The 24,380-nt window shown below is 43.7% G+C and overlaps 1 protein-coding gene across 1 annotated transcript in view; it reads left to right on the top strand.

Moving 5' to 3' along the window:
• The first annotated feature begins 1,487 nt into the window (after nucleotides 1-1,487).
• Nucleotides 1,488-24,380, top strand: part of PIWIL3 (piwi like RNA-mediated gene silencing 3) — a 55,426-nt gene continuing 32,533 nt past the window's right edge. The window contains 1 exon segment of the mRNA XM_035723979.1: nucleotides 1,488-1,494. Within this exon segment, the coding sequence (XP_035579872.1) occupies nucleotides 1,488-1,494 (7 nt within the window).

Here is a 24,380-nt window from a genome sequence, read left to right as displayed (position 1 = left end):
AATAACGATAATGATACAGATTATGGGTGGGGGGTCTCGGCCGGCGTTGAAAGTACTGGCCCGTGTTGGATCTTGTCTCCTTGTGAAACAGCTCTTTCTCCAGGGAACCCTGGTTTCTTATTTTGGAAAGTGATGTTAGAAACCAAGATCTGCGCGCAAGGTGTGGTTGTTTCTCCTGGGGTGTTGCTGCCTCTAGGTCCTGTCTGCTGGCAGAGGCAGGAAATAAGTGTGTGTGGGTGGGTGGGTGTGTGTGTGAACCTACTTATCTTCATGAAGCTAAACATGAGTTGACACTGATATCTCTAATCCGTCCCCACGTGGGTCATTCCAGCCTCCTCCCCTTGCTTTGCTCAAACCCCAGCCCTGAAGAACCTGGCTCCACCCTTCTGCCATACCTGTACTTAATGCAGATGGATACTCTCTCCCCACTTGATGTATACAGCCAGGACACCCTCAGTGAATTATGTGAAGGAGAAGTGGTGGGAGGCGTGGGTCTGTAGGAGCAGCACCCTTGGCTCCCCGGGGGGACTGTTCGCAGAGTTACGCTGGACTTCTGAGAGTCTCCCTTGATGCTTGACCAAGCACGCAGTGAGGAACACTGGCCCTGAGCACCACACACAGCTACGGGGGAGGCTTGGGTCTGAACACCCGGGCCCCTCTTGCCAGAGTACCCCCATGGCAACCACGGAACCCAGCATTTATTAAGATTAACCAGTGTTGGGGTGCCCGGGTGGCTCAGTCAGTGAAGCATCTGCCTTCGGCTTGGGTTCATGATCCCTGGGTCCCGGGACCGAGCCCCGCATCGGGCTCCCTGCTCCGCAGGAAGCCTGCTTCTCCCTCACCCTCTGCCTGCCGCTCTGCCTACTTGTGTTCTATCTCTCTGTCAAATAAATAAAATCTTAAAAAAAAAAAAAAAAAAAGAATAGCGCAGTGTTTGGAGGCACTACTGCCCCTACCTTAAGTCAGAATCCCAGAGGCCCATCCAGGCAGAGGAGGCAAGTAGAGGACCCAGCACCACCCAAAGCAAGGCTGAGCGTAGACGCATGTGCACCCTTGCCTCCAGCCTAGCAGCCCCGCCTCCGCAGTGAGCACAGTGAGGAGCATCCCCGCCATCGAGGAAACAGACCATGGGGGCGGGGGGTGCAGAGGAAGGAAATCTTTTCTGTATGAGGTCAAGCAAGGCAGAGGTTTAGGGAGACTTGTGCCCTCCTTACAATGATGCGAGAACAAGAATGCTGTCCCTCCTGCCCTCCAGCCAGGGTGGCCTCCGGTGACAACCAGGAAATGAGGCTCTGACTGGGTTCCCGCAGGAGGGAGGGTCGGGGCAGGGTGGGCCAGGGTGACAAGATGGACAGGTCGCTCTCCTGGCTCCACGGTGGGATTCACACTGCAAAGGGCACACTTCCATCTGGCCTCATCTGATTCCTCCTCCTGCCTCACACTCCCTCAGAGGTCTTGGGTCTCCAGTTTCCAGGAGGAATGCAAACATGAGAGGTAAGTTTGTGCTAGGGCCCCAGAAAAGCCGAAACAAGGTCCAGGACGCGGGAAGCTGGACACTGGCTACCTTGCAAGCCAGCCGCGCTTTCAGGTCAGCTTTGGCTTCCCAGCAAAACCCCCAGGGTTGCGGGTCTGGAACCAGAGGGAAAATGAGCTGGTTGATGGACAGTTCTGCGTCCAGCCTGCACCCTGGGCAGGTGATAGGGGGGACCTCGATGGCGGGGATGCTCCTCACTGTGCTCACTGCGGAGGCAGGGCTGCTAGGCTGGAGGCAAGGGTGCACATGCGTCTACGCTCAGCCTTGCTTTGGGTGGTGCTGGGTCCTCTACTTGCCTCCTCTGCTGGATGGGCCTCTGGGATTCTGACTTAAGGTAGGGGCAGTAGTGCCTCCAAACACTGCCCTATTCCTTTTTTTTTTTTTTTAAGATTTTATTTATTTGACAGAGAGATAGAGCACAAGTAGGCAGAGCGGCAGGCAGAGGGTGAGGGAGAAGCAGGCTTCCTGTGGAGCAGGGAGCCCGATGCGGGGCTCGGTCCCGGGACCCAGGGATCATGACCCAAGCCGAAGGCAGATGCTTCACTAACTGAGCCACCCGGGCACCGCAACACTGGTTATTCTTAATAAATGCTGGGTTCCGTGGTTGCATGGGGGGTACTGTGGCAAGAGGGGCCCGGGTGTTGAGACCCAAGCCTCCCCCGTAGCCGTGGTGTGGTGCTCAGGGCCCTACTCGTCTCTGCTGTAATGCAGAGTGCTCCAAAGGTAGAGCTCACAGACAAAATGAAAATCACCCAAAAACAACAGCTTCCTCTCCAAGGGGCCCAGGTTGGTGACATCTGGTGTACCTCCCCCAATGACTTATTTGTAGGCGAGGGTCCCCTTCTCTCCACCATTATCCCTACCAGGGAGATGAAGTCCTTAAGAATTCTGGAGCTGGAAGGGTTCTCTCAACAACTGGATTTAGAAAGGCAAAGGACAGTTTGGGGGAAGACACAGTGTCCCGAAAAGATCTCAGTGTGAGTTTTGGAGGCTTAAAGAGGGAACCCTATGAAATCAGGAGAACAAACAGTAAAGAAATTAAACTCAGTGAGCAGTTATTTCTGGGGAAGATGGACTTCTGGTTGCATGGATGGGCGGGGTACACAAGTGTGTTTACAGCTATTTGAAGGAAGAACCCCATAGTGATATTGTGGAGGTCGCAAATATACACCTACAGGATTAATTTTTTAAATGTCCTAATGCCACACAATGCCTCACTGCTATTTGTCAGAACTCCCTGACTCAAAAAGACCTATCTTTCTTTCCACATAGATGGAAGATAAAGTGCCGGGCCCTGGAAAACTGGTTTAAAAGATTTTAAAAACTCCTTTGTAGGTGATAAATAAATAAATAAATAAATAAAACAAAAACTGATATTAGAGATACCTGTAAAGCATTTGAGTAAAAAGAATCATTTTCTAAGTGTGAAAGTGGAAAACAGCAATACTTATATGTTACACGACATGTAATATAAATATATCATTGCATCTAAACTAATAAATATCATAAGTACACATTTGATCTCCCTAAAAGTTTGTATTATTAAGACGAGCCCAAAATCTTTATTCTCTCGCTGAGAAAATATTTTTTATTACAGCATTGGAAACTTGACTTAGATTTGGGTTCAGCTTACATTTGGGCATTAAGAAAAAATCTGGAGTATCTGGTACCTATGCTCTCATAATCTACTTTTTTTTAACTTAACGTACTTTAAATATACTACTATTTATGTCCACCAACATCCTTAAAATGGACTGGAAGTGGTAACTGTCACAGAGGAATTTCCATGAATACACGGATGCTCTTCCCCGGAAAAGGGGGGCTCTTTGCTTCTCTCACTGATGATGTTCTTGAAGATGCAGGACTTGCTTCCGCTTCTGGAATGCTCCCCATGTGCCTGTGCATGCACTTCGTGCTTTCCACGACTTCTCTCATTCACCCCTCACAACCCAGGGAGGTGGTCTGCGGGCGTCCCTGCTCTTGGCTGCAGACAAGGACAGGGGAGAAGGCTGCTTTGCTCTGGATTCTTGGGCAGAAGGAGGAGGAGGGAGGGCTGTGGGCAGGGGTGCGAGGGGAAGCCGGAGGATGGGGCAGGGGAAGGGACAGTGTGGTGAGCGTCCCTGCAGAGGCCAGCAGAGCCAGAAACCCAAGGACCTGGGGTCAGAGGGATGCAGAGCCCGGCGGCTGACGAGTGGCCCAGAGCCGTGGAGACGGCCTGGCTGTGCCCTGCACAGAGCCCTCCTCCGCCCTGGTGTCCTGAGTGCTGGGGACTTGGGGACAGTGCAGGCAGCACACTTGGACGCAGTGCACCTGGGGCAGAATATGAGAGACCCGGAGACCCGGCACTGATCGACGCCGGGGGCGGGGGGTGCCCTCCTCCATCCGCCCTCCTGGCTCAGGCATGCAGGGTCCTGGGTCCTGTTCAGGGACCTTGTCTGACCTCCCCTGCTGAGGACACCAGCACAGGCCGGTCACTTCCCTGGCTTCTCTGCCAACCTTTGTCCCAGCCTTTAAAACTTTCTCTCCCAGAGGTCCTGTGACACCGTCACTTTTCCTTCCCTTCCACCAGATGCGGCTGTACAGCCACCCGACAACAACCCGCATTTCTGATTCCGAGGTCCCGGGTGGACGAGGCAGAGAGGGCATCCGCTGAGTCCTCCCGGTTCTCCAGAGGCAAGTGGAGATCCGAGGGTTTGCCTGGGCCCTTTGACGTTATGGTGACAGTTTTGACTCCAATAGTTGTGGCCTGATGAGCACTCAGCGTGTGTCAGGCTCTTTTCACTGATTAGCTGCTGCTTCTTTTTTTAAAAAAGATTTTATTTATTTATTTATTTATTTATTTACTTGAGAGAGAGAGAAGAGCGCATGCACACATGGAAGCTGGGGGGTGGGTAGGAGCAGAGGGGGATGGGGGGGAAGAATTTCCAGCAGACTCCTCGCTGAGCATGGAGCCCAATGCGGGGCTCAATTTCACGACCCTTAGATCATGACCTGAGCTGAAACCAAGAGTCTGACACTCAACCAGTTGGACCACCCAGGTGCCCCTTCACCAATTAGCTTCTTCACCGCCCCCAGGCCCTTTGAAGTGAATTCTTACCCTACATACCAGGAAATTGAGTCTCAGAGAGATGATGTGACCTGCCCAGAGTCACATAGCACATAAGTGGACAAGCTGTGATTCCAACTGAGGTTCCCAGATTCCAAATGCCAAAGACTTAACCACTATCTTGTCCCATTGCCTAAGGCTGTTGCTAATTATTGAATATCTACTATGTGCTGCACACCAGCCAAAGCTTGGAGAATACAGAGATGAATAAGACAGACTCACTCTATGGATAGTTTGTCCTGTATCCACTCTCCTGGGAACCTTGTCCCCATGCGTCCCCTGCATCTAGCACAGAGCTTGGCACAGAGTAAGGCCTCAGTTAGTACGGAATAAATGAACTGCTCTTGGTTACACAAGCACTTTTTGTGGTCCATCCCAGGGAAAGTGGAGGACAGAGGATGACCTGTGACCTCACATTTGTCCCATCCAGGCATCTGTTTGGGTCCTCATCTTTGGGTCTGTTGGCTCAACCACACTGGGCCACCCCAAAGGCCCCTTCTAGTCCTGGAGTACCACTGTCTGTAAGCCGGTGGTTCAGGATGATCTTTCCAGTGGCTTCTTCATTTTCTCCACGCTCCTTGGTTTCTTTGGAGCCTTAAACACGGTAGAGAATATGTATGGTGAGTTCTCTAGATGCTTTCCCCTGAAAAACACATTTAAGCCTTATATTTTACATCCAGTTTCAGGAGCTTCCTAGACCCTAAGTTAAGAGTCTCTGTTACAGAGGATTCTTAAAAACCACAGACATCCCCAACCAACAGAATCACATCTCAAATGGTGCAATTTATTCACTCAGCAAATTCTTACAAATTCCCGCCATGTGCTGTGTGTCCTGTCGGGTCCTGGGGACCACAGGGAACAGCTGCAGCATTCAGGTGGGTCAGGAGGCAGCTCGTGGGAAGGAGTCCAGTCAGCAGCCTCTGGACTCGCAGGCCTCACCTGCAGAGCGGGCTCTGGAGGCTTCTGTAGATTCTCACCTCTCTGGGGTGCCTGGGCTTTTCTCCCACCTGGCCCCTCTCATTAGAGTCCTCTAGAACAGGCTTATCCAAGGTAAGCATGGATAATTCTAAATCTTCTCTGATGGGTAGCCATGTTCTCTAGTGCTTCTGCTCCAGAGGATAATTCCACAGGTGTGCAAACTCAGCTACTCTTAGTGTTACAAGTTCAAAGCCACCCTTGCCCTAACTTCCTCAACAAAATGTCAGAAACATTTTCCTCCCCTTTTTGTTGCTAGTAATAATAATGACAACAACCAATAATAACAAAAGATTTAGCCATTCATCAGGCCCATATGGATCGAGCACTTTGGGGGCACCTGGGAATGTGGGGTGAACAAGATGGCGTCTTTGGCTGAGGCGTGTGGGTGGGGCCAGGATGAGCTGATGCCTGCAAGTGCCAATCCACATTTCACAGGGTCTGAAACTTCCCCAGTTTTGTGGACCGCTTTAAGGAAAAAATAAAAACTGCAAAAACAAATTTTGGTTCAAAAGTGACAACCTGCAGAGTTAAGAAAACTTCAAAATATTGATGGCATCATAAACCCCAGAAAATAAGGTTTTCCTGTATTGCCTGCCATCCATATACCACTTGCTCCTGGTTTATTTATTTACGTATTTTGCTGGCATGGTCTTTGATTGCTTCTCCATAGGACAATGCTTTTGCTTTTTCTTTTTTTAAAATATTTTATTTATTTATTTGAAAGAGAGAGAGAGCACACGGGGGAGGGGAAGAAAGGAGAGAGGGAAAAGCAGACTCCCTGCTGAATGGAGAGCCGGACGGGGGCTGGGGTGGGTGGGTGGGGAAGCTCGATCCCACAACCCTGAGATATGACCTGAGCCAAAATCAAGAGTTGGACACTTAACCTACTCCACGACCTAGGCACCCTGGGAGAGTGCTTTTTCTAGTATGTTTTGTAGAACAAGTAAAATAAATTTCAGTCTTGGGCTCCTGGGTGGCTCAGTTGGTTAAGCGACTGCCTTCAGCTCAGGTCATGATCCTGGAGTCCCGGGATCGAGTCCCACATCGGGCTCCCTGCTCAGCAGGGAGTCTGCTTCTCCCTCTGACCCTCTTCCCTCTCATGCTCTCTCTCTCTCAGATAAATAAATAAAATCTTAAAAAATAATAATAATAAATTTCAGTCTTTCCTCTAGCATGGAAGATAGAAATTTGTTCTTTCTTGGTGATAGTTTAGAAAATGATGTGTCACGTGTCATCAGTTGTGACACCGTCTAGATTTTTGAGATTGTTGTCAAATGTGGGAAAGACTTTACTGAGCTTCTATCAGCATGTGATAATGTCCATAATCTGGGCACTTTGAGCTTTCTTTGTGAACTGATTAAATTTTTATACTCTTTGAAGTAAGGACACTCATTAACTAATTTGTCACCGATGTAAATTCATAAAGAGTTTTCTATTATCTCAATTTCTTGTGAAATCAGTCAGAAACTTCTTGTATTCTTCAAGATGTTAAGATTTACTCCTCTTTCTAAATTTAGTTATCAAATAATCTGAGAACCCAATCTTTGATTCTATTTGCAATTTATCTCTTCTTCTTCATGAATGATCGCTTTTGATATGATACAAAAACTTTTTGTTATAATTCTCATTGTTTGGTGCATTTATAACTATATATGTTGCATTTTTGAGTGTGTTCCAGTAGGAATGGATTACCAGCACAATTCTCCTGGCTCTACAATAACCTGAATGTCCTAACTGAGCACTCCAGCTTGTTCATTACAGGAAGTGGTCCGCAATCTTGCATATTTGGCGCCTGAAAGTTGGGGGGAAGAGGTGTTGGACAGGAAATGTTTTCTTCTGGTGATTATGGACACCCAAACCCACACACAAAACCACTACATACCCATTTTCTCCATCATTTCCTAAAAGGAAGACCATCTTAACTCATAAAGAGTAGGAAGGATGTGACTTCAGAAAAAAATAATCATAGCCCTTCCCAGGCAGGGACAGTTGGTAACTTCTGCCACTGGTTTATGGATTTGAGTCTTGTGTCCATTACCTCCTAGCTGTGTGACCTTGGGTAGGCCACCTGGCCCCTCTGCCTGCTTCTCAGGGTGGTTGGGAGGATTAAGTGATCTAATCCACGGAAAGCCCCCACTCAGCCGGCTCCAGGAGCTCCAGCAGCTGGGAGTGATCTTCGTCGTTATTCACAAGGCAACAGCGCCACCCAGTGGCTCTTCATCCCGCCTGCAGACAAGCCGCCTCCGCGCAACAATAATGAGACTTGGCGGTTGGGCTGTGGGTGGGCACCTTGTGCGGGGAGCGGGGAGGGGGCGGGGGCAAGGCTGAGGCAGAAGCAGGGAGAAAAGCCACAAATATTCATGGAGTCATGAATGAAGTTGGACCCTCACCTGACACTATATGCAAAAATTAATTCAAAATTGGTTAAATATCAAAACATAAGGCAAAACCCATAAAACTCTTAGAAGAAAACAGGGCAAAAGTTTCATGACACTGGATTTGGCAATGATTTCTTGGATATGACAACAAAAGCACAGGCAATAGAATAAAAATAGATAAATGGACTCCATCAACATTTAAAATTTATATCCAGGGGCGCCTGGGTGGCTCAGTCGTTAAGCGTCTGCCTTCGGCTCAGGTCATGATCCCAGGGTCCTGGGATCGAGCCCCACATCGGGCTCCCTGCTCTGTGGGAAGCCTGCTTCTCCCTCTCCCACTCCCCCTTGCTTGTGTTCCCTCTCTCACTGTGTCTCTCTCTGTCAAATAAATAAATAAAATCTTTAAAAAAAATAAAATAAATAAAATAAAATAAAATTTATATCCATCACAAAACACAATCAACAGAGTGAAAAAGGCAGCCTGTGGAATGGGAGAAAATATTTGCAAATCATTGATAAGGAGTTAATATCCAGGATATACAAAGAACTCTTACAACGCAAGAACAAAACATAAATGACAAAATTCAAAAATGGGCAAAAGACTTGACTAGACATCCCTTTAAAAACGATATACAAATGGCCAACAAACACATGAAAAATGCTCAACATTATTTTATTCTTTTTTTAAAGTTATACATTTTTTAAAAGACTTTATTTATTTGAGAGAGTGCAAGAGACAGCAGGAGTGGTTGGTGGGGGGGAGAGGGAGAAGCAGGGTCCCTGCTGAGCACGGAGCTCCATGTGGGGCTCAATCCCAGGATCCTGGGATCATGACCTGAGCTGAAGGCAGACCCTTAACTGCTTAACTGACTGAGCCACCCAGGGGCCCTGAAGATGCTCAACATTATTGATCATTAGAGAAATGCAAATCAAACCCACAGTGGTTGCCACTTCACATGCATTAGGATGGTTACCATCAAGAAACAAGAGAGAGTGTGGAGGAAGCGGGACCGCCGTGCACTGTTGGTGGGAGTGCGAAATGCTGCAGCCTCTATGGAAAACAGTGGGGTGGTTACCAGAATTAAAATAGAATTGCCACATAATCTAGGAACTCTGCTTCTGCGTATATACCCAAAAGAATTGAAAGAAGGGTCCTGAAGAGACATTTGTACACCCATATTCATAGCACTATTATTCACTGTAAGCCAATATATGGAAGCCATCTAAATGTCCATCAACAGATGAATAATGGATAAAGAAAATGTGGCCTGTACATACAGTGGAATAATATCCAGCCTTAAAATGGAAGGAAATCCTGTCACATGTTACAACCCGGATAAACCTTGTGGACCTTATGTAAGTGAAAATAAGCCAGTCACAAAAGTACAGATACTGTATGAGTCCACTTATATGAGGCACCGAGGGTAGCCAAATTCACAGGGAGAGAAAATAGAATGATGGTTGCCAGAGGCAGTTTTGCAAGATGAAGTGAGTTTTGGAGATTGGACACGCAACAATGTGACTGTATTTAACACTATTGAGCTGTACAGTTAAAAAGGATTAAGATGGTAAATTTTATGTTATGTGTATTTTAGCACAATTTTAAAAAATTAAAGTGTCAGTACCACAGAAGACAACACAAAGCTAAAAGTCAAGATACAGACTTTAAGAAAAAATATTTGCAACTCATATGCAAATAAGCATATAGACTATATAAAGAATATTTTTCTATGAATAGAAAATGGTGGGGCACCTGGGTGACTCAGTTGTTTAAACATCTGACTCTTGATTTTGGCTCAGATCATGATCTCAGGGTCATGAGATCCAGTCCCGTGTCGAGCCCCACGCTGGGAATCCATGCTCAGCAGGGAGTCTGCTTGGAATTCTCTCCCTCCCTCTTCCTCAGCCACTCCCCCCTCTCAAGAAATAAATAGAAAATGGTAGAAGATCAAGAAAGAAACAGAAAAACAGAAAAATAAAACAAATGGTTAATAAATCTATGCGAATATACATAATCTCACTAATCGTTTGAGAAAAAGGAGTTAAAAAGAAAAATTATTTCTCAATCACCAATTTGACTAATTATGATTGATAATATTCTCTGTAATTAAGGATGTGGGTAAATAGGAACTCTCGTATACTGATAGTGATGATATAAATCAGACTTCTTTTTTGGAACACAAATCTTTCATTTTTACCAAAGTATTAAATATCCATACTATTTCCTTACTATTCTATTTCTAGGACCAATCATTAAAGAAAAAAATCTAGCTCATGTAACAACTGATGAATATACAGGTATGTCCCATTCAGTATTATTATAATAGCAAATAATCGATACCAATGTGAATGCTCCTCAGTGGATAAAGTATGATAAACCATCCTATGGAATAATGGTACAACTATTTACAAAAATGATCCATATGGTGGCACCTGGGTGGCTCAGTCGTTAAGCGTCTACCTTCGGCTCAGGTCATGATCCCAGGGTCCTGGGATCGAGCCCCGCATCCGGCTCCCTGCTCCGCGGGAAGCCTGCTTTTCCCTCTCCCACTCCCCCTGCTTGTGTTCCCTCTCTCGTTTCTCTGTCAAATAAACAAATAAAATATTTTTTAAAAAATGATCCATATGTTTTGTGTAAAGTCTGGCCATGAGACAACACATAAAACCAGGCTGCCTTATTTAAATATATGTGTATGTTCATTTATAACTGGCATTTCTAGTGTGCATATACTCACCTATTAGAAATATTTTTATTTTCCAAAGCTTTGAAATCAAAGATGATCACTGTTTTATAGATGAGGTGGTTACTAGGTGAGGCAGAGCTGAGAGAGGCAATTCCTTCCAAATGGAAATCTCTGGAAACTGCAGAAAACAAGTGCAAAGTAGGGTAACCTTCATGGAGAACAGGGAATCAAACAAAGAATTTAGACCAAAGCTCTTTGCACACTGACTTGACCCCATTCCACTGACTTTCTAAATTGTACCCTCTTTCCTTACTGACACAGAGAAACAAAGGCAAAAATTCTAATCTGTGGTCACCTCATTAGACAAAATGGCCAGCTACTCATCTCCCTGTTGCAATACAAAAGCAAAACAAAACAAAACAAAAAAACCCAAACAACAATAACAACAACAACAAAAACCCCCAAAACCCAACAACAACAAAAGAAACTATGAAAGCAAAAATCTGTAAAATTATGTTTCATTTAATAAATATTCTCAGAATCTCAGATAAGAGTTTAGGCCAAACAGACATGGATGAAGCCATGCACTGCCAGGAGGAAGATGACCTTGATGTTCACTGTGGTCCCTACACAAGGGCTTCTCAGATGTGTCCAACAGTTTCCTCTTGGGCTGCTTCCTCCTCTTTGCTCAGCCTGGGGCCTTTCTTTTGCAAACTGCAGAATAAGTCATAAGCCCCTTTTGAGACAATCCAAGTTCCTCAGGCTTATGCAAAGCAAAGGGAAATAAATAAATTATCCTAAAACATGAGAAATAGAATTCTTATTTCAACTGACAGCTGGCTGATCCTTGTCGATGCAGGAAAGATCACTATAAAGAGTGACTATAACCACTTGTAAGTGTTGGAAGAACCCCTGAGAACATACAGATGAATTTGATTATATAAAAATAGAAAAATTTTGCATGGCATAACATTCAATAAACAAAGTAAAAAAGATAAAGCACAAAACGGGAAAAATTTGTATCATATCACAAAGTTATGTTATATTTCCTAAGTATAAGGAAGAAAAGACTACCAACAGTTCCAGCAGAAATGCTAGAAGCATGAATAAACAGTTCAGATAAAAAAGAAGACAAATGACTCTTAACCTTGTTCAAAAAAGACAAATTCAAATGCAAATTACACTGAGATACTGCTTCTCTTCCACCAAAAATTGAGAAGTTTCATAATAGACTATGTTAGTGTGATTGTGCTGAAATAGGGTCTCCCACACATTATTACTCAGAAAGCATCATTCAGCCCAAAATGCAGGTGATTTTGGCAATACCTAGTAAAACTGCACAGGCGTTAACCCTTTGATTCAAGAATCTTCTCAAAATGTATCCCAAAGACATACTGGCGAAAATATGAAAAGATTTATATACATGAGCAATTGTTGCAGTGTTGGGAAATTTAAAACATACTTCTAAACTCAAATGTCTACAAAAATAATAATAAAATTTGACAAAGCTTGGTAATAAATATTAAGGAAAATTCTAGAGATTAAAAACTGTGAGGTGCACCAAAAGCATTACTTTAAGGCAAATTTAGAGCATTCATTATTGATATTAGAAAATCCAACTTAAGTTGGAAACTATGACAAGCACACTATGAATGTGCATACACTAGTTGTGTCTTTCCACAATGCCAATTTATTCGATTATAAAACAAGGTTAACATAATTGCAAAGCAGGTTCAGGATTCCAAACTCAGTGACATTTCACTCCGCATTTAACTTGGCTTCACACAGGTCACACAGAGCAAAGCACAATACAAAGTCACAACCAACAAGCTAGAACAAGTGGTTAGAAGTTGACAAACCAAACACAAAGTCAGTCCGTGAGCATGCAGTTGTGATGAGGATCGGGTCTGGTATGGGTCAGCTCTGGGCATTTCCTGCTCATTCTGTTCAAGCCGTGGAAGGTCTCTGTTATATTCAGAGATCAATCACGCAGAGACTTTGGTGGTATTTGCCTTTCAAATGTAGTCAGACACGGAAGGGTCAGCATCTGGAGGGTCTGACCATTTACTGCCAAAGTCTTCCCATTTTAAGGGAGTTTAATCAGGCCTGGGACTTTGCTGGCCACTTCTGGTTCGAGTGATTATCATCAGCTCTATGTCCTTCCAGGCTCTTTTGGCTTTGCTAGTTATCAGTTCTGAGCGCCGCCATCCTGTGCTCGTTTCAGTGATGTCTGTACCTAAGTGCAGGGCCCTGGGCAACTTACATCACAGCTTGACATGAGTGACTCCATCTCGCTCTCTACAGAACCAATAACAGAATAAACTCATAGAGTGACAGTGGAAGATACACAAATGAGAACAGATGTAATGAATTAGAAAATAGGGATGATAGAAATAAAGCTAAAAATTGGCTTTTTGAGAAAAGTAAAAACATTATTTAAAAAAATTTTTTTTTAATTTTATTTATTTGACAGAGAGAGAGAGCACACAAGCAGGGGGAGCTGCAGAGGGAGAGGGAAAAGCAGGGAGCCTGATGTGGGGCTCATTGTGGGGCTCGTCATGGGGCTTGACCCCACAACCCTGGGATCATGACCTGGGACAAAGGCCGATGCTTAACCGACTGAGCCACCCAGGTGCCCCCAGATTAAGTCTTAAATGAGATTTATTAAGGAAAAAAGAAATCACAAAAAATGATATTAAGAATTAAAAAGAAGACATAACTATAGTTACAGCAGAGATAGAAAAGATAGCAAACGGATCTTAGGAACAAATTTACGCCAATACATTTGAAAAATGTGTAACAAATGTACAGAGTTCTAGAAAAACATCACTTTCCAAAACTGATTTGTGGAGAAATGTAAACTCTAGTTTTATAGCCATTGAATAAATTTAATCATAGTTTAAAAGCTTCCCTCTGTCTCTGTCCATCCATCCATCCATCCGTCTGTCTGTCTGTCTCTCTCTCTCTCTCACACACACACACACAGCAGGTCCTATTGGTATTATTGGCTAAATACCAAAATTTCAATGGAGATATCATTCCAATCTTATTGAAGTATTTCCATGAAACAGTAAAAGGGGCTACTTTCCAATCCATTCTATGAGAACTCTGTGATCTTAATACCAAAATCAGACAAAGACTAAGTAGAAGAAAGGAGAACTATACGCCAGTCTTACTGTGGATTGCTGATATAAAAAATCAAAAGGAGAAGGCATTGACCTTGTCTTCAAGTCAAAGAATGCAACCCAACCCAAACCAAATCAGTTAGTGTGCAGTTCAAGACAACATGTCCTGAAGTGCTAAGTGTTGTGCATGGCGTTTAAAATATTAGATAAACAAAGACTAAGGTAGGAGGTGGCTGCTGGAGAAATTGTCATGAAGGAAGTGAGCTAGGAAATAAATGTTTTAGAAATAAATCTTCTTTTTAAAGATTTTTATTTATTTATTTGAGAGAGAGATAGTGAGAGAGAGAGAGAGAGAGCACAAAGGGAGAGTGAGAAGGAGAAGCAGACTCCCCGCTAAGCGGAGAGCCCGATGTAGGGCTCGATCCCAGGACCCTGAGATCATGACCTGAGCCAAAGGCAGATGCTTAACCCGACTGAGCCACCCAGGCACTGCAGAAGTAAGTCTTTAAAAGCAATCTTTTTTTCTGTCCACAAGGAGGTAGAAATAGGGTACAGTACATGTGGGGAGCTTGGTATATGTGGGTAAAAGTGAAGAAATCTGCCTGCTTGGAACAGAAGATATATTGGGGGAAAATAGAAATAAGATAGGGGGAGAAGATAGGATTGCTTAATCACAATCAATCAAATTTGACTTGTTGAACACAGTCGTGGCTAGGGAAGGGACATTTGGAACTCTCACCTCAGCAGCTGACACACAGATCCATGGATGGTTGATGGATGGACAGACAAATAGACACACAGATGAAAGGATGGATTTCACATGTAACAAGTCATCCAGGCTGTTGGGAAGGAAAAATTTTAAAGTTTCAGTTAGGAGCACCTGGGTGGCTCAGTCGGTTAAGCAGCTGCCTTCAGCTCAGGTCACGATCCCAGAGTCCCGGGATCGAGTCCTGCATCGGGCTCCCTGCTCAGCAGGGAGTCTGCTTCTCCCTCTGACGCGCCCCCCTTGTGCTCTCTCACACTCTCTCTCAAATAAATGAATAAAATCTTAAAAAAAAAATAAAGTTTCAGTTAGCCATAAATCTAACAGATTTGTCAGAACCTAGATTTAGTGACATTAAAAGACATAAACCAGATGTCCACCAACAGATGAATGGATAAAGAAGATGTGGTATATACACACAATGGAATATTATGCAGCCATAAAAAGGAATGAGATCTTGCCATTTGCATGACGTGGATGGAACTGGAGGGTGTTATGCTGAGTGAAATAAGTCAATCAGAGAAAGACATGTATCAGATGACCTCACTGATATGAGGAATTTTTAACCTCAGGAAACAAACTGAGGGTTGCTGGAGTGGTTGGGGGTGGGAGGGATGGGGTGGCTGGGTGATAGGCATTGGGGAGGGTATGTGCTATGGTGAGTGCTGTGAATTGTACAAGACTGATGAATCACAGATCTGTAATTCTGAAACAAATAATGCAATATATGTTAAGAAAAAAAAAAGAAGAAGATAGCAGGAGGGGAAGAATGAAGGGGAGTAAGTCGGAGGGGGAGACAAACCATGAGAGATGATGGACTCTGAAAAACAAACTGAGGGTTCTAGAGGGGAGGGGGGTGGGGGGATGGGTTAGCCTGGTGATGGGTATTAAAGAGGGCACGTTCTGCATGGAGCACTGGGTGTTATGCACAAACAATGAATCATGGAACCCTACATCAAAAACTAATGATGTAATGTATGGTGATTAACATAACAATAAAAAATTAAAAATAAATAAATAAAAGACATAAACCCACACCAGGCACACAGAATCCCTACATGAAGACCAAATGGGAACCAAATATTCTTTCCTTCAAGGCCATCATCAGCTTCCTCCTGTATTTTCCCTTATGCTTCTAAATTGATTTGTTCCTCTGAACTGTCCTAAAGAACCCACCTGGCACAGGCGATTCAGTTAACCCAGAGACCACAATCAAGTCCATGGGTAATGGGCAAATTTTCACATTTCTACCCTGTAAACTTTTTTTCTCTTTAAATTTTTTTTTTTAAATTATCATTTTTTTAATCTTATGGGGGATGGAGGGTCTTTTTTTTTTTTAAAGATTTTATTTATTTATTCATGAGAGAGAGAGAGAGAGAGAAGCAGGGGGAGAAGCAGACTTCCCCACTGAGCAGGGAGCCCGATGCGGGACTCGATCCCAGGAGCCTGGGATCATGACCTGAGCCAAAGGCAGACGCTTAACCATCTGAGCCACCCAGGCGCCCTCTCTTTAAATTTTTTATTGTTATGTTAATCACCATACATTACATCATGAGTTTTTGATGTAGTGTTCCATGATTTATTGTTTGCATATAACCCCCAGGGGTCCATGCAGAACGTGCCCTTTTTAATACCCATCACCAGGCTAACACATCCCCCCACCCCCCTCCCCTCTAGAACCCTCAGTTTGTTTCTCAGAGTCCATCATCTCTCATGGTTCATCTCCCCCTCTGATTTCCCCCCCTTCATTCTTCCCCTCCTGCTATCTTCATCTTCTTTTTTTCTTAACATATATTGCATTATTTGTTTCAGAAGTACAGGTCTGTGATTCAACAGTCTTGCACAATTCACAGTGCTCACCATAGCACATACCCTCCCCAATGTCTATCACCCAGCCACCCCATCCCTCCCACCCTCCCACCACTCCAGCAACCCTCAGTTTGTTTCCTGAGATTAAGAATTCCTCATATCAGTGAGTCATATGATACATGTCTTTCTCTGATTGACTTATTTCACTCAGCATAATACCCTCCAGTTCCATCCACGTCGTTGCAAATGGCAAGATCTCATTCCTTTTGATGGCTGCATAATATTCCATTGTGTATATATACCACCTCTTCTTTACCATTCATCTGTCGATGGACACCTTGGCTCTTTCCACAGTTTGGCTATTGTGGACATTGCTGCTATACACAATGGGGTACGTGTACCCCTTCGGATCCCTACATTTGTATCTTTGTGGTAAATACCCAGTAGTGCAATTGCTGGATCGTATGTCTACCATGTAACCTTTTAAAAGTCAATCTGAAATTTCCCACTGAGTGTCAGGGAAGTAATATGCATGATAAAACCCCTGCCATTCCCTTCCCCCCCAAAAGAAGATGTCCTGGCCTGCAACAATCTTTTCTTTTTACCCCACCCTCCTCCTTATAAAAACTTGCCATTTTGTAACCACCCTCCTCCTTATAAAACTTGCCATTTTGTACAACTCCTTAGAGCATTTCTCTACTTGCTAGGTAGGATGCTGCCTGATTTGTGGACCACTTAATATGGCCACTTAGATCTTCCAATTTACTCGATTGAAATTTGTTTTATTATTTTTTAAAATTGAAGTATAGTCAACATACAATGGTGTATTAGTTTCACGTATACAACATAGTAATTCAACACTTCCATACATTACACAATGTTCAACATGAATTTTGTCTTTGTTTTTTTTTTTTTTAAAGATTTTATCCATTTATTTGACAGAGAGAGAGACATAGTGAGAGAGGGAACACAAGCAGGGGGAGTGGGAGAGGGAGAAGCAGGCTTCCCGCTGAGCAAGGAGCCCGATGCGGGGCTCGATCCCAGGACCCTGGGATCATGACCTGAGCCGAAGGCAGATGCTTAACAACTGAGCCACCCAGGCGCCCATGAATTTTGTCTTTGGACATCACCAATCAAGTTGCCTAAAGAGCCAGGGTCTGTGGTCACATGACCTCATGGGAAAGAGGCTCTCAGGTTCTTATGGTGTTTATGCAGAGTGCAGCTCATTGGGAGATGAAGGACACCCCTCAGGAGACGTGTTTTCTCCCAGCATGAGACATAATTGGATTCTGAGACTGTGGGAAATCAATGCCATGAGGAGGGGTGGCCTAGACAAATACATTGCAATTTGGTTCTGTTCCATGAGCCATGGTGTAGCCACATCATGAAAGCCAGAATTCAAATGGGAAGAATAGAATGCTAACAAAGAGTCATGGAACTGGAAGAAGAGAAGGTAATTATGACTCATAATTCCATCTTTAATTCAGTCAACAGATGTTACTGGGTATCTAGAACATTGTTGGTACAGAGAATGCCCAAATGAGTGAGTCCCAAACATGGGAAATGCATAATGTCATTTTTTGAAGAATGTCATAAATCCTTTGGGATCAAATTTATCTGATTCCCACTGGCCTGAGACTGGTGCCTGGGTCCTTCCCTTTGGGGTAAGCCCTCCTATCCTCAGGCTTTTACTTCAAAGAGCAAAAGTCTAGGGGTCATGGACCCTAAGTTGTGAGAATCACCATGAGATGCTTTTAGGTTGGCTCACTGCTTGTCAAAGCCTCTGACCCAGCCCCACCCACAGCCCTGCTTTTAGAGCCAAAGGAGACATACAAACAGCCAATAGCATATGAAAAGATGCCTAACATCTCCATTGGGGAAATTGCAAATCAAATCCACATTGAAATATCAACTCAGAACCATTAGGGTGGGCACATTGTATGTATATACTACGTTGTTTTATCCATTCATCTGTTGATAGACATGTACTTTGCTTCCATCTTTTGACTATTGGAATAATAATGCTGCAATGAACATGGTGTGCAGATACCTCTTCTTTGAGATCCTGGTTTCAATTCTTTCTGGATATATACCCAGAAGTAGGATTGCTGGATCCTTTGGTAAATCTATTTTCAAATTCTTGAACAACCTCCATACTGTTTTCCACAGCTGCTGCACCATTTCACATCCCCATCAAGAGTGCACAGGGTTCTGATTTCTCCACATCCTGAGCCCATACTTATGGTTCCAAGGGTAGACTCCTTCCTCCTTAGAGGTCTTATGACTTGGATCACACTCTGCCCATTCATCTCACTTACTCAAGTGGCCACCTCCAGGGGCTGAGCAAAGGCACACACTTTGGCATCCCAGCCTTAGGCAGGTAGATTATTCTGGTAGGCAATTTTGTGGCCCACGTTCATTGTGTTTCCGAAGCCTCATAGGGCTTTCAAATGGAATTCCCAACACTACACCAGTTGTTTGACCATACGGTATGGTCATTATTTACGACTGAGAAATCTTTCAATACCCAAATGTTACTCTTTGGGGGAGAATCATGCTCTTCCTGTACTACCATATGTATTGCTCTTCACCTATCCCATTGCAAAGACTTATCTTTATGTTCATCAACTAGTCCCACCATCCATAGAACAAATAGCAGTGAACTTTGTTATGAAGTCTTGCCGTATGACAACTCCCTCAGAAAGCTAAGCATCTTTAATTCAGTGGGGAAAGATCCAGAACATTTGGCTCTACAATGGAGGTAGGTCCTCAGGTTGTTTTACTACCAATCCTAGAGGCAGAGACTTGATCTGCTTGCATGCTCCCAGAAATACCCCCACTCTTAGCATATGTCATTTTATAGAGTAATTTTGTTGCACACATCTTTCTAGAATGACTTTTCAATACCGCTCAAGACCTAATAGTTTCTTTATGCTTACATATAATCTGAGGTCCTTCATGCCAATAGCATGCATGCCTGAGAGGTCACATCCAGCCCTGGAATCAAGAAGTATTCTAATCTAGGGGCGCCTGGGTGGCTCAGATGGTTAAGCGTCTGCCTTCGGCTCAGGTCATGATCCCAGGGTCCTGGGATCGAGTCCCGCATCGGGCTCCCTGCTCCTTGGGAGCCTGCTTCTCTCTCTCTCATGAATAAATAAATAAATCTTTAAAAAAAAAAAAAAAAGAAGTATTCTAATCTAAAATCCAGCTGTCGTCTTAGGAAGCTGCACAGAATTCTCTCAGAACCTCCAGCCTGGGTGTGTTTTAGTTGCCAGTACATCCCTAGCATTTGAATCAGAGCTTGGGTTTTCCACTGTCCTCTTGGAATACAGAACTCTTTAATAGTTACTACACAGGTGGGTTCTGGCAATCCAAAGAGCTCCCATTTATCATGGGCAATCTCAACTGCGCAGAGGATGGGCTTGACAGTATTCAGCTATGAGCTGGTGGTAACAAGTTCTCCATTTATGAATCGTGTGCATTTTATTTACACTTTTAGGAACAGACGATAGCACCAGTGCATATCCCTCCTTCTTACTTTCCTCCTTGGAGTTTTACTGGGACCTTGGTGCTTTTAACATAACGTTGACCTAAGCCCAAGCTTCACTTCCGGCCTCTTGATGACCTTCTTCGATATATGGCATTGTAAAAGGTGAAATGAAATAGTCACTTATGTCAAGGGGTTTTAAAATGGAGCCAGAGGCCAGTAAGGAGATGGGCCTTATGAACATCCTTACCTGTAGGAGAACCGGGAATGTCTGAACTGCGCCAAACTGCAAATATTCCAGGGACCCATCCCAAACCCTTGGAACTTTCTATAGGAAGAGACTTTGCTTAGGGATAGGCTTCGAAACCAGGTATGTTCAGCCAAGATTAGTTTTCTGCTACCAACACCAATCTTTGTAATCTGAATTCTTTGTAAATAACGTATACAAGCTTTCCCTTTTGTCTTTAAAATACCTTTTACTTTTGGGGTGCCTGGGTGGCTCAGTTGATTAAGAGTCTGTCTTCAGCTCAGGTCATGATCCCAGGGTCCTGGGATGGCAAGCCCCACGTAAGGCTCCTTGCTCAGCAGGGAGTCTGCTTCTCCCTCTCCCTGCCCCCCACTTGTGCTCTCTCTCAAATAAATAAATAAAATCTTAAAAACAAAACAGAACAAAAACCTTTTACTTTTGTTCCTGGGGGATGGGGAACACTGACGTAAATGATGTGATTTGAAGTTTGGGGTTCGTGAGTGAATGGCTGAGAAAGAATTCTTGAGACATTTTTGGTGCCAAAGGGTGATTTTATTATAGTGCAGGGACAGGACCCATTGGTAGAAAGAGCTGCAGCCACAGGTGTGGGGGTGGCTGATTATATTTTAAGTTTTGTGGAGGGAGAGATGGTAGAGATAACAGGTTTTTAAGGAATTTCTGTATGCAGAAAGCAGGGTCTTACAGGACCTTGAAGATTTAGCTATTGTCAAGACAAGGTTACTTTTAGTCTTTAATGAAATATAAACAGGAAGGCATTAAGGTGGTCGTGGACTCCTTGAGGAATGTTCTGCCTATTTCAGGTATCTATCAGTGGACTGCCAGCTGTAAGGAGATTTAATTTAAACTACATTTTTCTTGCCTTTTGTTGTCCTCATCAACATTTTTTGGGTTGCTGCCCAAATCTGTGCTCCAGGAGCTGCAATTCTGAGACCCCAAATAAATACTTCTGTTTTTATTCGATGCAATATATATATACATATATATATATAAAAGCATTACTCACCACCTCTAGGCCCTTTAAACATTTTAAGTAACTTAATTTTGACACAATCTGAAACTTGCAGGGAAAATTCAAGCACAGCAAAAGTATCCTGTTATATTCTTCACTGAAATGCGTTAACTTTATATTCTCTCTCTCTCTCCCTTTTTACAACAAATTGCATACATTTACTGTATACATCTTGATGCATTTGGTCATATGCACACACACCTGTGATACATACCATCACTATAACCAAGGTACTAAACACATCATCTCCAGAAATGATCTTGTGTTCTTTTGTGGTTATTTACTTATTGGTTGGGGTAGGAATATCTAGCATGAGATCTACCCTCCTGGAAGCAGAGACCTGGGGGCAAGCTGGGGGAGGGGAACATGAAGCCAGGAGAGAGAGAGCGATCAAGGTGAATTTACGCAGGGTGGTGTAGAATACCATTCCTTTTACCCAGGTTTCTCTGTTAATTTGCAGAGGCATGTTATATTCTCTTATCATCCCTTCTCCCTCCCTGCGATCATTTCTTCATTCTCTTTTAAAGATTCTCAGAGCTTTCTTTTTGTCTTAATTAGGCTGCATAGTGGTTTGGCTACTCTGCTGGTTTCTTAAAGAACCACCTCTTTATTTATTCTATGTGTATTTTTCACCTCCCGATACATCCTCCTCTTCCATTGGCTGGTTTTGTTAGGTTTATTTTAGTGTGTGATTGTGTTTTCTCCATGCAGGTGTAAATACATACATACATAAACGTATGTGTAGATCCAAGATATTTACAAAATATTTTTCCAAATTGCATTTAGTTACCTATCGCTTTTTTGCCTGTGTATCCCCGATTTTCCAGCTTAAACACCACCTTCTCTCCCACTGCCCTCCCCTCCTTTTTAAAAAAAGATTTATTTACTTATTTTAAAGAGAGAGCGAGCAAGCAGGGGGAGGGGCAGAGGGAGAGGGAATCTCAAGCCGACTCCGTGCTGAGCACAGAGCTTGACCCTGGGCTCCGTCCGGTCCCAAGACTCTGAGATCAGGACCTCAGTGGAAACCCGAGTTGGATGCTTAACCGACTGAGCAACCCAGGCATCCCTCCCCTCCTTTTTTTGCCCAGAAAGAACGCCAGCAGATTCCTGCAAGTCATCAAGAACCTAATGATAATCCCATCAACTCTCTGGCACTTGGGGTTGTTTATAAGAGTTATAAATCAGTCAGATTTCCTATTGGATTCATCATTAAATGGAATCATTCATACATCCATCTATTCTCTTTTGACATGTAAATTGAACACATAGTCTTGGCCAGGCATTATTATATCTACTGGAGAAGGAGCAGGGAAAGAAAAGACCAAGTCCCTTCCCTCGAGGCCCTTACATTCTGCTGGTGAAAGACCAACCGTGAGTGGTGATGTAGACTCTGTGGCACTCAGGAACAAATCCAGTGCATGACCTGTAGCACCAGTGGGCAGAAAGTGGTACAACTTTTTTGAAAAGCATGAAAGAAGACCTACTGGAAAGAGTCCCATGTGCCATGAAGAGGTAGGTACTTACTGAAAGATGCATTTCAGGTGTGCTTAATGCAGGTTCAGGAAATATTTACTAAGAGTCTGCTATATCTGAGGACTGGGCTGGACTCAGGGTAGGGCACACACTGAGTCCACAAGTGAAGTCTGGGAGTGTCTCATCCCATTCAGCATTCCAGAATTTTCTCCTCTGATTCCCTTCTCTTTTCCCTATACCCCCACCCCCCCGGGTTGCCTCCCCCAAACAAACCAGACTCTTAAATAAAACAGAACACGCACTAGGCATGGTCACTATCCAGAAGGCACCTGGGCCAGTTTCTATGGTGCCATCTACACAGCAGCCTGGACACCCACAGACGTCTTCCTTGGAATCATTTATGAACACAAGGATTTTCCAGGAAAATCTTAGTGAGAGCTCTGCAACTCAGAAGTAAATCAATGTCTAAATTCAATCCAACCTCAAAGTAACAGGACCATGGAATCTATTATATTCTGGAACTTAATGCAATGACTATAATTCATTTGAAAAATAGCCAGGGATTTTCAAGTGTTTAGCCAGTTTAGGCTTTTCTAGTCTTTAGAATATTTTCAAGATATTACAAACAAGACATTGTATTACTGGCACACCAGACAGTGCAGAATTGAGTTTGGAATGAGAGCTAAGGGAACACACAGCTTTCTACAGAATTATGGTGGGACTTCAATGCAGTGGGTAAGGTTAGGATTATTCAAGAAAAAGTGTCAAGAAAAAGTCTTTTAATTAAAATAGGTGTCCAGTACTACTGGGTATTTACCCCAAAGATACAAATGTAGGGATCCGAAGGGGTACGTGCACCGTGATGTTCATAGCAGCAATGTCCACAATAGCCAAACTGTGGAAAGAGCCAAGATGTCCATCAACAAATGAATGGATAAAGAAGTTGTAGTATATATACACAACGGAATATTATGCAGCCATCAAAAGGAATGAGATCTTGCCATTTGCAAGGACGTGGATGGAACTGGAGGGTGTTACACTGAGCGAAATAAGTCAATCAGAGAAAGACATGTATCATATGACCTCACTGATATGAGGAATTCTTCATCTCAGGAAACAAACTGAGGGTTGCTGGAGTGGTGGGGGGTGGGAGGGAGGGTGGCTGGGTGACAGACATTGGGGAGGGTATGTGCTACGGTGAGCGCTGTGAATTGTGCAAGACTGTTGAATCACAGATCTGTACCTCTGAAACAAATAATACAATATGTTAAAAAAAAAAGAAGAAGATAGCAGGAGGAGAAAAAGAAAGGGGGGGAAATCGGAGGGGGAGACGAACCATGAGAGACGATGGACTCTGAAAAACAAACTGAGGGTTCTAGAGGGGAGGGGGTGGGAGCATGTGTTAGCCTGGTGATGGGTATTAAAGTGGACATGTTCTGCATGGAGCACTGGGTGTTATACAAAAAAAAAAAAATAGGTGTCCAGTGGAAACTAATATAACACTGTATGCTATTTATTTTAATGAAAATTAAAAAATTAAAAATAAAATGGGTACACAGTGTGTGCATCAAGGATTTAATGCAAAACAATGCAATTATAAAAATTAAAGAATTGCTGATTAAAAACAATTTTTTAAAGATTTTATTTATTTGACAGAGAGAGAGCACAAGCAGGGGGAGCAGCAGAGAGAGAGGGAGAAAGAGTCTGTCCGCTGAGCAGGGAGCCTGATGAGGGGCTCAATCCCAGGACCCCAGGATTAAAACCTG

Source organism: Zalophus californianus, chromosome 14 (genome assembly GCF_009762305.2).
Source record: "Zalophus californianus isolate mZalCal1 chromosome 14, mZalCal1.pri.v2, whole genome shotgun sequence".
Taxonomy (NCBI): Eukaryota; Metazoa; Chordata; class Mammalia; order Carnivora; family Otariidae; genus Zalophus; species Zalophus californianus.
Note: the sequence above shows the minus strand (reverse complement) of the source record. Positions and strands in the feature narration are given on the sequence as shown.